The 12,772-nt window shown below is 56.0% G+C and overlaps 1 protein-coding gene across 1 annotated transcript in view; it reads right to left on the bottom strand.

The window, feature by feature from the left end:
* MFGE8 (milk fat globule EGF and factor V/VIII domain containing) overlaps window positions 1-12,215 on the bottom strand; it is a 14,078-nt gene extending 1,863 nt beyond the window's left edge. Inside the window, exons 1-7 of the mRNA XM_024766543.1 lie at window positions 12,049-12,215; window positions 9,354-9,482; window positions 8,836-8,967; window positions 6,445-6,626; window positions 5,869-6,024; window positions 5,037-5,181; window positions 340-524 (exon numbers count right to left, since the gene is read on the bottom strand). Coding sequence (XP_024622311.1) covers window positions 340-524; window positions 5,037-5,181; window positions 5,869-6,024; window positions 6,445-6,626; window positions 8,836-8,967; window positions 9,354-9,482; window positions 12,049-12,121 — 1,002 coding nt within the window. The 5' untranslated portion in view covers window positions 12,122-12,215. The remainder of the gene's footprint in view (window positions 1-339; window positions 525-5,036; window positions 5,182-5,868; window positions 6,025-6,444; window positions 6,627-8,835; window positions 8,968-9,353; window positions 9,483-12,048) is intronic.
* Window positions 12,216-12,772: the final 557 nt, after the last annotated feature.

The raw sequence follows: 12,772 nt of genomic DNA, 5'->3' as shown, positions 1-12,772 counted from the left end.
CAGCCAATGAAGCTGGCCCTACCCCTCCACACACACACACACACACACACACACACACACACACACACACACACACACACTCAGCACCTGGGGCTGGGGGCCTTGGTGGAAGCAGCACTGAGCTCCCCCACCATCCCCCCTTTGGAGTTACAGAATCAGGAGAAAGGTGGGGATATGAGAGGAAGAAGGAGCAAAGCCGAACACAAACAAGGCCGTGCAGACTCCCTCTTGGGGAACAGAAGCCTGGGTTGGGCCAGGGTCATAGATCCAACAGCCCCACCCAAACCCACCCAACGCCAACCTACCCCAGCCCTGCACCCCAGAGGGAGCCTGACCCACCTGAAGCCACTCAGAGGCACTGTTGGTCTGGGCGGTCCAGGCGTTGAACTTGCCCTGATTATCCAGCCGCGCGTAGGAGGGATACCAGCTAAAGGCACTGAGGCCCCAGGTTTTGTAGAAGCTGGAGGCTGTGATCTGCTTGCTGGGGATGGTGTTGTCCTTCAGGCCTAGGGGTTCGGCGCATCCTGCCAACAAGGGGGGTGCTGTCACCCAGATCTGGGGTCCACAGCCTCCCAGGGGTATGAGCGTGAGGTGGTGAAGGGGAAAGAACTCTGTGGCTCCTGACCGACCTCTGGCATCCTCTTAGACAACAGACGGAAGATCCTTCCACCTTTTAGGGCCAACCATTCTATTTGCTTACTGACAGCCCCACCCACTCCTCAGCTCAGCTCCCACCCAGCGCCCCTCACTTGCTCTGCACAGATCATCCACCGCTCTTCTCCCTCTGCACCACGGCAGGCCCTGATCCACCACCTCCACCCTCCTTCAAGGCCTGACTCATGGGACACCTCCTCCAAGAAGCCTGCCCTGACCACCTCACTCGGGTGGGACTTCTCCCTTCTCTGGACTCACAGCACTTCCTCTGTCACTCCTACAGTACAGCTGCTATTCACACCGCTGAGTCCTGGGATAACCGTCAAGAGTGCCAATAACAATCATCTCACTGACTCAGTGCTGACTTCAGTCATTTAATCTACCACACAAAAACCGGAACGAAGAGGATATTAGTAACCCCATTCCACAGATGAGAAAACTGAGGCTGAGAGACATTAAGCATTGTGCCCAAGTCTCACACACACACACACACACACACACACTCCTCATCGCCATGTCACACTGTGACACTATCTCCACCATTCCTGCACCAACCCAGAGCCGTGAAGGCCTGCCTGGTGGTGACCCAGCGATGAGCAGGACAATATTCCTGCTCTCTAGCAGGTGGAAGCAGAAAAGTCAGAATTCCTGGGGCTCAGGAACAACCCTGTATCCCTGCCCCACAGCCCCTCCCAGAGGGCCTTCACACACTCACTACCTGGCATGCTGTCAGAGAGGCCTGGGAGGGCTACCTGAGAAGCTGGCCTTGGTTTCACTCAGGCCTGCTCCAAACACTCAGGAATGTGCTGGCTGTTCTGCACCTGCAGGTGGCCAGAACACTTGGGAACGGGCAGGAGATAAAACTCCCAAAAGAACGATGGGCGTGTCTCACACGTGGCAGAATCACCACTGTACAACTGCCTGTCCCTTTGCAAAGTGAGGAGTGGGAGAGTGGGCTTGGAAAGTCATGGCTCCATCTGGGAGCTGACTATAGTACCCAGTGCTTTACCTCACTGTCTCCCCACACGCTCACTCCCTTGCCAGTGAAGACATTTGCCTCCAGAGTGTACTGATGCCGACCAATCGTACCATCTCCTCGTGACGGTGGTGCACCAGGTAACCTCTACCCTGCTCCCACAAAGAGAGGCTGCTGGGCTGGGAGGTGGCTCATCCCACGGCTCCAGACCTGGAGGGCCATGAGACCGGCCCAAGGCTGGAACACTCTGCAGAGGACATCAAGGCATCATTTGCCCATGGGGGACCCTTCTACAGATCATCTGCTTCCAGCAGCTCATGCCCCCATCACTTACGGCATGTCAGACAGCCTTCCACATAAAATGCCCTGGGCAGGGCGCCAAGCCGAGAGCAGGACTGTCAGCTCCACCACTCGCTATGCAACCCTGGGAGGTCCCTCCCCTCTCTGGTCCTCAGACTCCCCATCTATAAAATGAGGTACCAGAGCAGTGCTTCTCATAGATCACCTGGGGACCTTGTTAATATGAGGATTCTGTCTCAGAAAGTCAAGGGTGGGGCTGGCAGTTTGCATTTCTACAAGCTCCCAGGTGATGCTCATTCTTCTGGTCCATGGAGCTCACTTTAGTAGAAGGCTCTAATCTGCCCAATCCATTGACCCCACCACCCTGATCCAAGCCACCTTATCTTCCTACGTGTTCCTCCCCTCACTCACAGCGGCCCTCTGCCCCCATTCTCCCTATACAGCCTAAGGGAGCTCTTCTAGACCCAACTCTAATCGTGTCCTATTAGCACTCCCTCCACAATGGCTGCCCCTTGTTCTCAGGATAAAGACCTGAATCCTTAAAATGGTCTACGTGGCCCCTGCCTGGTCCACCTCTGCCTACCTCTTCAGCTTCATCACCCACCAAGCTACCCCTCATTCTCTAGGCTCCAGGTCCATTGGTCTCCCTTCTATCCTTCACATGCCCCAGGGCCTTCGCATGTGTCAATTCCTTGCCTGGGATGCCCTTTCCAAGTTCTTCACGTGGCTTGATCACCATCATTCAAGCCTCTACTCAAATGCCATCCAACACAGCAGTCCCCATGCCGTTCCCTCTCTTCACCCCAAGTCACCCTCATCACATCTCCCTCTAATGTTTCCTTCATAGTTCTTGCTGCTATCTGACCTTTCTTTTATTTGATCCTTGTTTCACATCAGCCTCCCTCATTAGAATGCAATTTCCATGAGGTCAGGAATCTCACCAATATTGCTCCCTAGAGCCAGGCACTCAGAAGGAGCTTAATAAATATCTTAATAAATGTCTATCTACTGAGTTAAATAACTAATCAATTCACCAAGGACACCTTGCCCACTGATGAAGAGGAATCCTGGTGCAGGGCATGCCCAGAAATACCCAGACCTCAGCCCCACGCGTGTGCACACAGGCACACACCAACACTCTCTCCAGGTGACCGGAATGCCTACAAGGGAAAGGAGATGGTCCAGTCCTTGAGGGAAGCAGACAGAAAAACTTCACTTCCTCGGCTTGCCAGACTCACCCTCTCTTGGCCTTGGAGGTAACCGGCTGTGACAGGCCTAGGCTGGAAATTAGCCAAAGGCTTCAGACTATGACAGTGAGTAGTGAGGGACTCCAGGGAGAGGAGCCCAGGGTGGGGGGGCCCCAGACCTGTCTATGTCCTTTACCAATCGCCTGAATTTCCTTTTAGCAAAAGGCAAAGTCTTTAACTCCCCACTTAAAACAGTTAGTCTTGGGGGACTTCCCTGGTGGTCCAGTAGTTAAGACTCCATGCTCCCCATGCAGGGGGCCTGGGTTCGATCCCTGGTCAGGGAACTAGATCCCACATGCATGCTGCAACTAAGGATCCCGCATGCCGCAACTAACACCTGGTGCAGCCAAAATAAATAAATATTTTTAAAAAAAAGAACAGTTAGGCTCAAAAAGCAGTGACCCTGGGAGCAAGAATATGCTGGCTCAAGTTCATACTTAAAAAAAAAGACTAAACCCAGACAGTCACTGAACTGAGCTCTGAGTGGTATTGGGCAGTAACTAAAACGGGATAACAGAAAGAGGTGCCACAGGGGGTGGAAGGGGGAGCAGAGGGTGGGTCTTGGGTTAAGATGAGAAAGACAGCGAGCACCTCTGCTCTGCAGCTCTGCCTAGTGAGCCCTACAGTTCTGCCGGTGGCCAGCAGGTGGCACTGTGGCTGCAAAAAGAGGGAAATATCCAGACCTCAGAGAAGGCAAGGCTGGGCTGAGCTGGGCAGAGACAAGGCCCTCAGCCCAACCTCTGCACCCTTACCTCTCCAAGTGGTGAGATTTTTTATGACTCAGCAGAAACCTATCCCCTTCTGGTCCACCATCCCTCCATCTGAGAATCTCTCCGGAAAGAGCAACAAGAATCACCATCCCCGGGCTTCCCTGGTGGCACAGTGGTTGAGAGTCCGCCTGCCGATGCAGGGGACACGGGTTCGTGTCCCGGTCCAGGAGGATCCCACATGCTGCGGAGCGGCTGGGCCCGTGCGTGAGCCATGGCTGCTGAGCCTGAGCGTCCAGAGCCTGTGCTCCGCAACGGGAGAGGCCGCAACAGTGAGAAGCCCGCGTACCGCAGAATCACCATCCCCAGGGAACTTCCCTGGAGGTCCAGTGGTTAAGACTTAACCTTCCAATGCAGGGAGTGCAGGTTCGATCCCTGGTCAGGGAGCTAAGATCCCATATGCCTCTCAGCCAAAAAACCAAAACATAAAACAGAAGCAATATAGTAACAAAATCAATAAAAACTTTAAAAATTGTCCTCATCAAAAAAAAATCTTTAAAAAGAAAGCACCATCTCCAGCCCTATGACCCTAGAAGTCCCCATGTTTCTCTTGAATGCAGGCTACAGGTTTGGGGGAAGAAACAGTGGATGGGTAGGTGTCAGAAGCCCAGGAATTCAGACCAACTTTTAATACCTACCAGCTGTGTGCCCCTGATAAACAATTTATCTGGGCCTCATTTTCCTCATTCATTCATTCACTCACTCATCCATCAATATTTACTGAGTGCCTATGAGCCAGGCTCTGTTCTAGGCACTGGGAATGCAGCAGTGAACAAAACAAACTCCTTGCCCTCGTGGAACTGACATCTGCAAAACAGAACTAATGCTACATGTTCTAGAAGCTCAAGGAACCAATCAGAGTTAAGCGAAAATATTTTGAAAATTGAAGTGGTGTCTTTTTTCCTCTACCAACCAGCAAAGAGCAAACACCTGGGCAGGACTGCTGATGGCCAGATGATCCCTCTTGTAGGCCATCTCCTGTGAGAGCCCAGGTTCCTGGGCCTTGCTGCCACCCTACTCAGCTCAGTCTGGCTGAGAAAAGAGGGGGCAGGGAAAGCCATCTCCGAGGATTACACAGCCTCCAGCACTCACCATTCAACTCACAGCCAAGGAGCTCAAAGCGAAGGGTGCAGCCCCGGTGGCAGATCATGGGCACCAGTCTCACATACTGCACCTCCAGAGGGGTTTCAAACAGGTTGACCTTCAGGCCGCTGTTGTCCACATTACCCATAAATATCTAGGAGAGAAGAGGCAGATTGGAGGAGTGGGTCAGTGTGGGCAGTCCCACTTCCTGGGGTGGTCTCCCCTTACTCTTTGGGCCTGGAGGCAGAGGTGGGCTTAGCAGAGCCAGGAGGGGCTCAGCCCTTCCTCTGGCCACCTCGCAGCCCTCAACACAGATTCCCTTTTTCAGATCTACCTTGGTCACCATGGGGCCTGGGCATAAAGCCCCGTCTTTTGCACAGGGCCACCTGTGATCTATAGGGTGCCTCTGTGCAAATTAGGAAAAGGTACTCCTTTCTCAAAAGACGTTTTTATAACAATTTTCCCACAGATAGAAGTACACAAACATGACGTGGATGGTGCTGACTCAGTAATTACACCAGTATACAACCTGTATGACTGTACATGGTATCCCTGACGGCTCTGAATGCATCCCATATCCACCACTACCGCCACCCTCAACGAGTCACTGAACCTTTTTGAGTCTCACTATTCTTATCTATAAAGTGGGGCTATTACTTTTAACCACAGAGCACAGGCACAATCTGGGTTTCCCAAATTCTTCAAACCAAGATACACCTGAAAACCCACCTCATGGCCAATCACCCAGGGCACTCTCACCTCATTGGGGGCCCTCAAACGGCGCTGGAGCCCCAGGGGTTGCTGACCACAGCCCTTCTTTAGGGCTCACGACAAACCTCACCTTATCTCCTGACTCCCCTGCACCCTGGATGAACTGGAACTTGCGCCCATTGGTGCTGTAGGCCACCTTGAAAGTCTTCAGGTACTCGGCACTGCCTGCACGGCTAGCACCCTGCGTCACCACACCCGTCACCCGCATCTTCCGCATCAGGTTCACCTGGACCAGGACAGGAAGGACAGAACCCCTATCTCCCAGGTTCTTTTCACCGCCATCACTCCCCCAGCCCAGAAGGAGAACAACCCAAGCAGGACAAATAAGGGCGGCTTTCTCATCCGGCCCTCTCCAGGCTTTGGGCCCAGTGCTCAGGGAAGCACACAAGGACAAGCTTCCAGAGGCCTCGCACAGTGCAAAGAGCCCCTCTACAGCCTAGTGTTCACTCCCCCTCATCCTGCCCACGCACTCCAGGCCCCCCAAAGCTGCCCTCTACTTAAAGATACTTCACCCGTGGGAAGCTGCTACCATGCTACCTGGATCCCAGTTATGAATCCTCCCATGGTGACCCCCAAATGCAGGTGCATTCATCCCACCTTCTTCATTCCCATCACCCTACGCACCCCTGAGCCGTCCCTTCCATACCTGGATCCAGGGGCTTCTGTCGTAGTTGCTGGATGTCCATGCGTTGACAATGCCCGTGAGGTGCAGGCGGGCCAGATACGGGGCCCAGCGCTGCAAACCCATGAAACCCAAGTGCATGGACGAGGCGGAGATCTGGGAGTCGGCGATAGCGCCCGTCTCCATACCCAGCGGCGAGGTGCAGACTGAGGGGGGAGGGGGCAGTCAGAGGGCCACCCGAGCATGCGGGGCCCAGAGGACACAAGAACAAGACAGTGTGGCCTCTGCCGGGGACCCAGAGCAGAGACCATGAAGGGACAACGAAGGCCAAGGAGGAGATACCAAGACAAGGTGCACAGTGAGGAAGAGAGGGGCTGGGCAGAGTCACTGGGGGTTGGGACCCTGGGCTGCCAGAAGGTTCTAGGGCAGGCCGGCACTCATGGTACTGCCATGACTGGCAGCTGGTGTCCCCCAGCAGGCTGCAGGAGGTGGTCTCGTTCTTACAGGATATGGAGCAGCAATTATTCGAGGTGGGGGTGGGCTGCTGAGTGAATAGCAGCGTGGCCTCCTCTTCCTTCGTGCCCCCGCCCCATCAGCAGGACCGCCACACCCAGCCCGGTCCCTGGCTCCCCCAGGAGGATGGCTGCGGAAGAAGCGACGCCTCAGACAGCAGTGAACAGTACTCGTACTGCACATAAAGCAAGAAGCACATCTGCCTGGAGGTTTCTAGAATCCCACTGGCAGGAGTTTTCTGGATGGGGTGCGAGTGCCATTCTGTTTTCCCTCATACCCTTTGCCCCTTCTAGCTACTGGTCCTGACCCAGCCATCTGGGAAGCTGCCCCTGGCCAAGCGATGTGGTCCTTAGGGGCTGAGCCTGTGTGCCTGGGGCTCAGCTCCCAAGCAGAGAACCCGGGACAGATCCACTCTTATTCCAAAATCCCAGGCTCACGCCAAGCTTGGTGTCTGACATTCTCGCAGGGAGAGTGAGGCACAAGGGAGGCCATACACCTGAGATCAGAGCCGGCCACTGGCTGAGCAGAGACCTGAAGCCAGGTCTGCTCTGCTCTGTCCGCACAGCCCCCATGCCCACACCCAGAGGGCCCCAAACGTGCATTCTTTGGGCCTGTGGGGTCCTGGTGGGCTCCAAGGAAACACACCATGTAACAGATAAGGAGGGGCTGCAAAGGTCTCTCTGGGGGTGTTCCTCCAGCTTTGTGGTCGCCTCCTGCCTTCTGCCCCAGGTGCTGCCATATCCAGCCTGGGACAGGCCCCAGGCCGAGAAGAAGAAGGAGGCTAGATGAGTAATCCCCACTCAGGCACACCCAGGGTTACCTGGGCTCCCAGCAGCATAATTAGTGGGCCCACCTGGCCCCACCCAGGGCTCTGTCAGCTTTGGCGACCCTGCCCCTCCGCATTCCTCCACCCAGTATCTCAGACACATCGGCCTCAGCCCAGGGCCCAGGGCCCAGGTCCTCGGGGCTGTCTCCTCTAAGATGAAGGGCGTCACAGGCACTTCATCTGCTCTCCCCCAGGAGCCGGCTCCCACCGGGCTGGCCCTGCCCTCCCTCCTCCTCCCGGAGCCCAGCCCCACATCTGCCTACAGCAGGACCACCAGCCCCCTGCCCGCAGTGCTCAGTGACAGAGCCACTGGACTGCAGACGTCTGGCACCGCCACCCCTACTTCCCCTACCCCTGCACCTAGACATGGCCTCACGCGCCCCACAGCAGGTGAAGAAGAGTCCTGGTTTGTGGGAGGGACCCCAGCCAGGCCAGGAGGGAGATGCCGTGCACAGACAATGCTGGCCAGGTCTGCCAGGTACCCGCCCAGCACCGGTCTGTGGCCACGTGGATGACCAAGCAGGCCAGGCAGGTCAGCCTCTCTGCACACGCAGGGCCTCTGAGCGCCTGACCGTGAGGGGATGACCCAGCCTGCCCAGGCCTCTCCCTCTTCCCAGAGCTCTGTGATGAAGCCAGAGGTCAGACCTGGGCCAGAACTGTCAGACCCCGAGGCTCAAACCTTATTAACTAATCTCCTGGGCCCCAAAAGATTAAGAATCTGTTGGTTTTCCCCTCTTGGTAGAAAAATGTCAAGACTTTACCCTAATGCTGTGTGTCTGGTTCATGGTGACATAAAATAACACTCCCACGACCTCTGGGGTTACCACCAGCCCTCACTCCCCTGCAGAGACATCAGGCCTGGCCTGTAGTCCCAGGAGAGAGGGCCAGGCAGGAAGAAGCCTGGGGAGGGACAACAGGGTCCCCTGCCCCTCCCCCACACACCACCCCGGCCTAACTGAGGCTCTGTCCCCTGCCTCAATGCACCCTGACCCAGGAATAAGGCCAGCACACTGCCTGGGCTGCCAGGACTGTGGCTCAGGGTCTGCCCCCTGGAACAGGCACCCCCAGATACTCACCGATCTCACAGTGGATGCCTGTGTAGCCATGAGGGCACTTGCAGATGTACTGGGTGAAGACATCCCCTCGGTGGAAGTCGTCAATCACCTGGCATTCGGCATCACTGTGGCAGGGATTTGGGAAACAGGGACCTGGGGAGAGGGAGGCAGGTGAGATGGGCAGGTGATCAGGAAGGAGCTGGGGACAGGCAGAAGCAGATGGGCCAAGCCCAAAAGGACCCTCCACCCAAACTTGGCCCACTGCCCGCTTCCCCCAACCATCTCGTCCCTCCCCCCTCCCAATCTGCCCGATGGGGCCTGGGCCAGCCTGGAGCCAAGAAGGGTCATGGGTAGGTGAGTCAGCCCAAGTGAAGGAAGCACCCAGCTTTCCAAGTGGCCTGGGAGCTTCCAGGGAAAAGCTGGCGGGCAACAGGAGGGGTGCTGGGGACCAGTGTCCACTTCGGGAGGAGCTCAGCCCAGCAGCCTGGGCTGCAACTGGGAGCCAATGGGAAGCGGCAGGTATGTCCCAGGGCGGGTACCTCTCTCAGTCTCATTGCATATGAGGCCCGTGAAGCCTTCAGGGCAGAGGCAGTGGAAGGGGGGTTTTCTGTCCTGGTCCAACAAGCAGGTCCCACCATGCAGGCACTGGCTGGAGTCACAGAAGTCACCTGCAATAACAGTTCTGAGTCAGGAACAAGTCGTTCATTGAGTAAATATCTGGGGGGCCAACTACCATGTACATCCTGGGCCCCTAAGACAGAGAAATCAGATGCAGTCTAGGCCTCAAGAAGCCAGAGGAAAGCAGCAGACAAGTCACCACATAATGAAGAGGGGCCATGAGCTCTGACGGAAGCCTGCATGAGGGGCCAGCGGAGGATGGTTTCTGCCAGGGAGCAGGAAGTTTCAGAGGTGGGGACATTTGAGCTACTTTAAAAGTCAGAGAGGGAGGGGCTTCCCTGTCGGTCCAGTGGTTAAGACTCTGTGCTTCCAATGCAGGAGGCACAGGTTCGATCCCTGGTCAGGGAACTAAGATCCCACATGCCCTGTGGCATGGCCAAAAAAAAAGTCAGAGTGGGAGGGTGTCAGCCTGGGGAATGAGGAAAGAACTTTCTTCAGAAAAGCAGAAGCACAGAGGACATGGTATGCTGGAGAACAGTAAGACGTCGCTGAAAAGGGAGACTGGTAGGGACTCTTAAGAATGACAAGTTTAGACTTTTCAGCCTGCAGAACAAGGGCTCTTAACCTTGCTTTAGTCTCCCCACCATTGTCCACCAGGAAAAAAAAGTCAGAGATTCTCAAGCATGAGGTGGGAGTGGGGAAGCCATTTCTTAGTTGGGGATGGAGAATGTCAAGCAAAGGCCATCTGCAGAGATGTGGATGCACTGCTCAGGGTGGGGAGGCATCCTGTAGCTACACAAAGATCCCTCTGGCTCTGTGTGGAAACAGGACGGGAGCAGGTGAGGTAGGAAACCAGGAGAGCATCAGGGAGGCTGTCACAGGCCTCCTGGTAAGACAGGAAGTCAGGCGAAGGGGTGAGGAAGGAGGACAGATTTGAGAAAAACTGGACAATGAGTAGAGGTGTGAAGAGGGCTAGAGAGGACATCACAGCTTCTGGCTGGGGGCCTGGCTGACAGATGTGTACTGTTAGCCTGTCCCCAATCCCTTGACTCGAGTGAACTTCAGCCCACTAGGTCAGCCAGGCCTGCAGAGCACCTTCTAGCTGAACTTAGCATCCCAGAAGGGCTGCCTCAGACCCCACACCCAAACCTGTCATTTGGGGTAAAACATGAGACATCTTTTTTCCTCACTGCAGAGTCAAGCCATCCCAGGCTGGAGGCCCTCCTGAGATCCCAAAGCCCCAGACACCAGGGCGGGGGCTCCAGGGAAGGGAACACTGTTAATGAGCAATGGAGGCCTCAGAGCTCCACCTCAGCGTGGGCCTCGGGAGCTTAAGGAGGCTCCCAATGAGCTATTAGTCACTGGCTTTAAATAGCAGGTTAATCCCCTCCCTGACCTGACAGGCGGTGGGCACTGCCACGGCAGAGGCTTGAGAATGGCCAGAGCCCTGGGCTCCCGACCAGGCAAGGTCCAACTCCCCTCTCTCCCCCTCCCAAAGTGCCCTCTCCCTGTACTGTTCCAGGGCAAAGCAGGTGAGTGGGCAAAAGGGAAAGGGAAAGGTCTCCCCTATCTGGCAGGCCCTTGACTGACTCACCTGTGCACTGCAGCTGTGGTACTTCCCCCTTCCCACAAAGCCAGGTCACCCTCCACAAAACTGCCTTTGGGATTTCAGTGTCCTACCCTCTTTGGGAGATTTCCCCAGGGACATTTTGCCAGGGCTCAGGCTCTGGGGCCAGAGAGGAGTGGCAAGGGACTTTTAAGACCCAGCCAGCTCTCCATGTCTCAGGGGAGCTTGGAGAGGCCTTAGGCTTCCACTCCAAGCCTGGGGGTCAGACTGGCTACTTGCTTCAGCCAATCCAATTTCTATGAGAAAATGATGACCACCCTGCTGGAGGCCCAGCTGCCAGCAGGATGCGTCCTAGGCGGGGGAGGAGGACCAAGGAAGATAAAGCAGCAGCCCAAGGCCGCAGGGGGAGGGGGGTAGTCAGGAGCCGCCACCTCAGGAGGGAGCCCTTTTCCAAGTCCCTCCCCAGGCTCCTCGCCCCCTCTTGGGTCCCAGCTGGAGGCCCTTCCATTCCACCGACTCCCCAGCCCTTCGCTTATCTGACCAGACACCTACTTTGAAGCAGAGGATAAAATTCCAGTGAACTGACCAGCCGCCAGGGCTGGGAAGGGAGTTACCAGGGAAGGTTGGCTGGAGAAGACTTATCAATACAAGAGTCCTAGAAACTTCCTGGTGGAAGGAGCGCGCGAGTCAGACACAGTTCAATGGCCTCATTTTACAGATGGGAAAAGAGAGGCCCAACACAGCGGATTCCTTTGTTCTGTGTAAACCACATCCCTGGGGGAGGCTGGGCTGTCACCCAGTGTCCCGAGTCCCCGCCCAGCGCTCAAGCCTCTATCACCGCCAAAAGCCCTCCGGCGCGGAGACAGCAGGAGAGGCCGAGAGCATCCCCGCCTCCCTCCCGGGCGCAGCCGGAGAGGTCGCCCCTCCGCTTGGCGCCGGCTCTTTGACCAAGTTTGTAAACAGTGGAAGTAGAGGGAGGGCGCGGCGGCGAACTTCCGAGCGGCGCGGAGAGGAGGGGCGAGGGCGAGAGGGCGGCGCGATCGACTCACCAGAGAAGGCGAAGAGTCCCGAGGCGCAGAGGAGCGCGCCGCAGAGCGCGGCCAGCACACGGGGGCACGGCATGGTGTGGAGATGCGGGCCCGAGACCCGGCCCTTGGGCTGTTCAGACCCGGCGGTTCTCACTCCTTCTCCTGGACGGGAATAAATCAGGCAGCGCAGCACCTCCCACTGGGCCACGTGCTCCGCCCAGGCCCGCCAGAGGCGGACTCGGGGCGGGGCTCCGCGGCTGGGAGGGGATGGGGGGGGACCGAGGGCTCCGCGGCCACCCACTCCAGCTCCGGCCACGCCCGGCATCCCGCGTAGTGTTGGTGGTGACCAGGCCCTGAGTCCTGAGTCGACTGGGCTAGAAAGGGCTCAGAAGGAGTTGTTTGTTCTTTGCTTTTTGATTTTTTAACTGTTGGCTTCAGAAAATATGCTAAACCTTATTCATAATAAGAAAAATGCAAATTACGAGTACCATGTTTCAGTTATTAGATTGTTAAGTATCAAATTATTAGCGCACCGTTAGTGCGAAGCTACGGGAACGGGCTCAAGGGAGAAAATGTAAACTGGTTCAAGTTATCAAGAGAGCTGTGTGGTAGTATCTATGAAAATGACAAATGCTGAGACAGTAAGACCTAGCAATTCCACTTACAGGAATTCACTCTACCAAAACTCACACGTATAAAATGACATACACAACGATATCATAGTATATCATAGCGGCATCCTTTG

The sequence above is a fragment of the Neophocaena asiaeorientalis genome, unplaced genomic scaffold (assembly GCF_003031525.2).
Source record: "Neophocaena asiaeorientalis asiaeorientalis breed wild unplaced genomic scaffold, Neophocaena_asiaeorientalis_V1.1 scaffold346, whole genome shotgun sequence".
Classification (NCBI taxonomy): Eukaryota; Metazoa; Chordata; class Mammalia; order Artiodactyla; family Phocoenidae; genus Neophocaena; species Neophocaena asiaeorientalis.
This window is presented reverse-complemented; position numbering and strand designations above follow the sequence as displayed.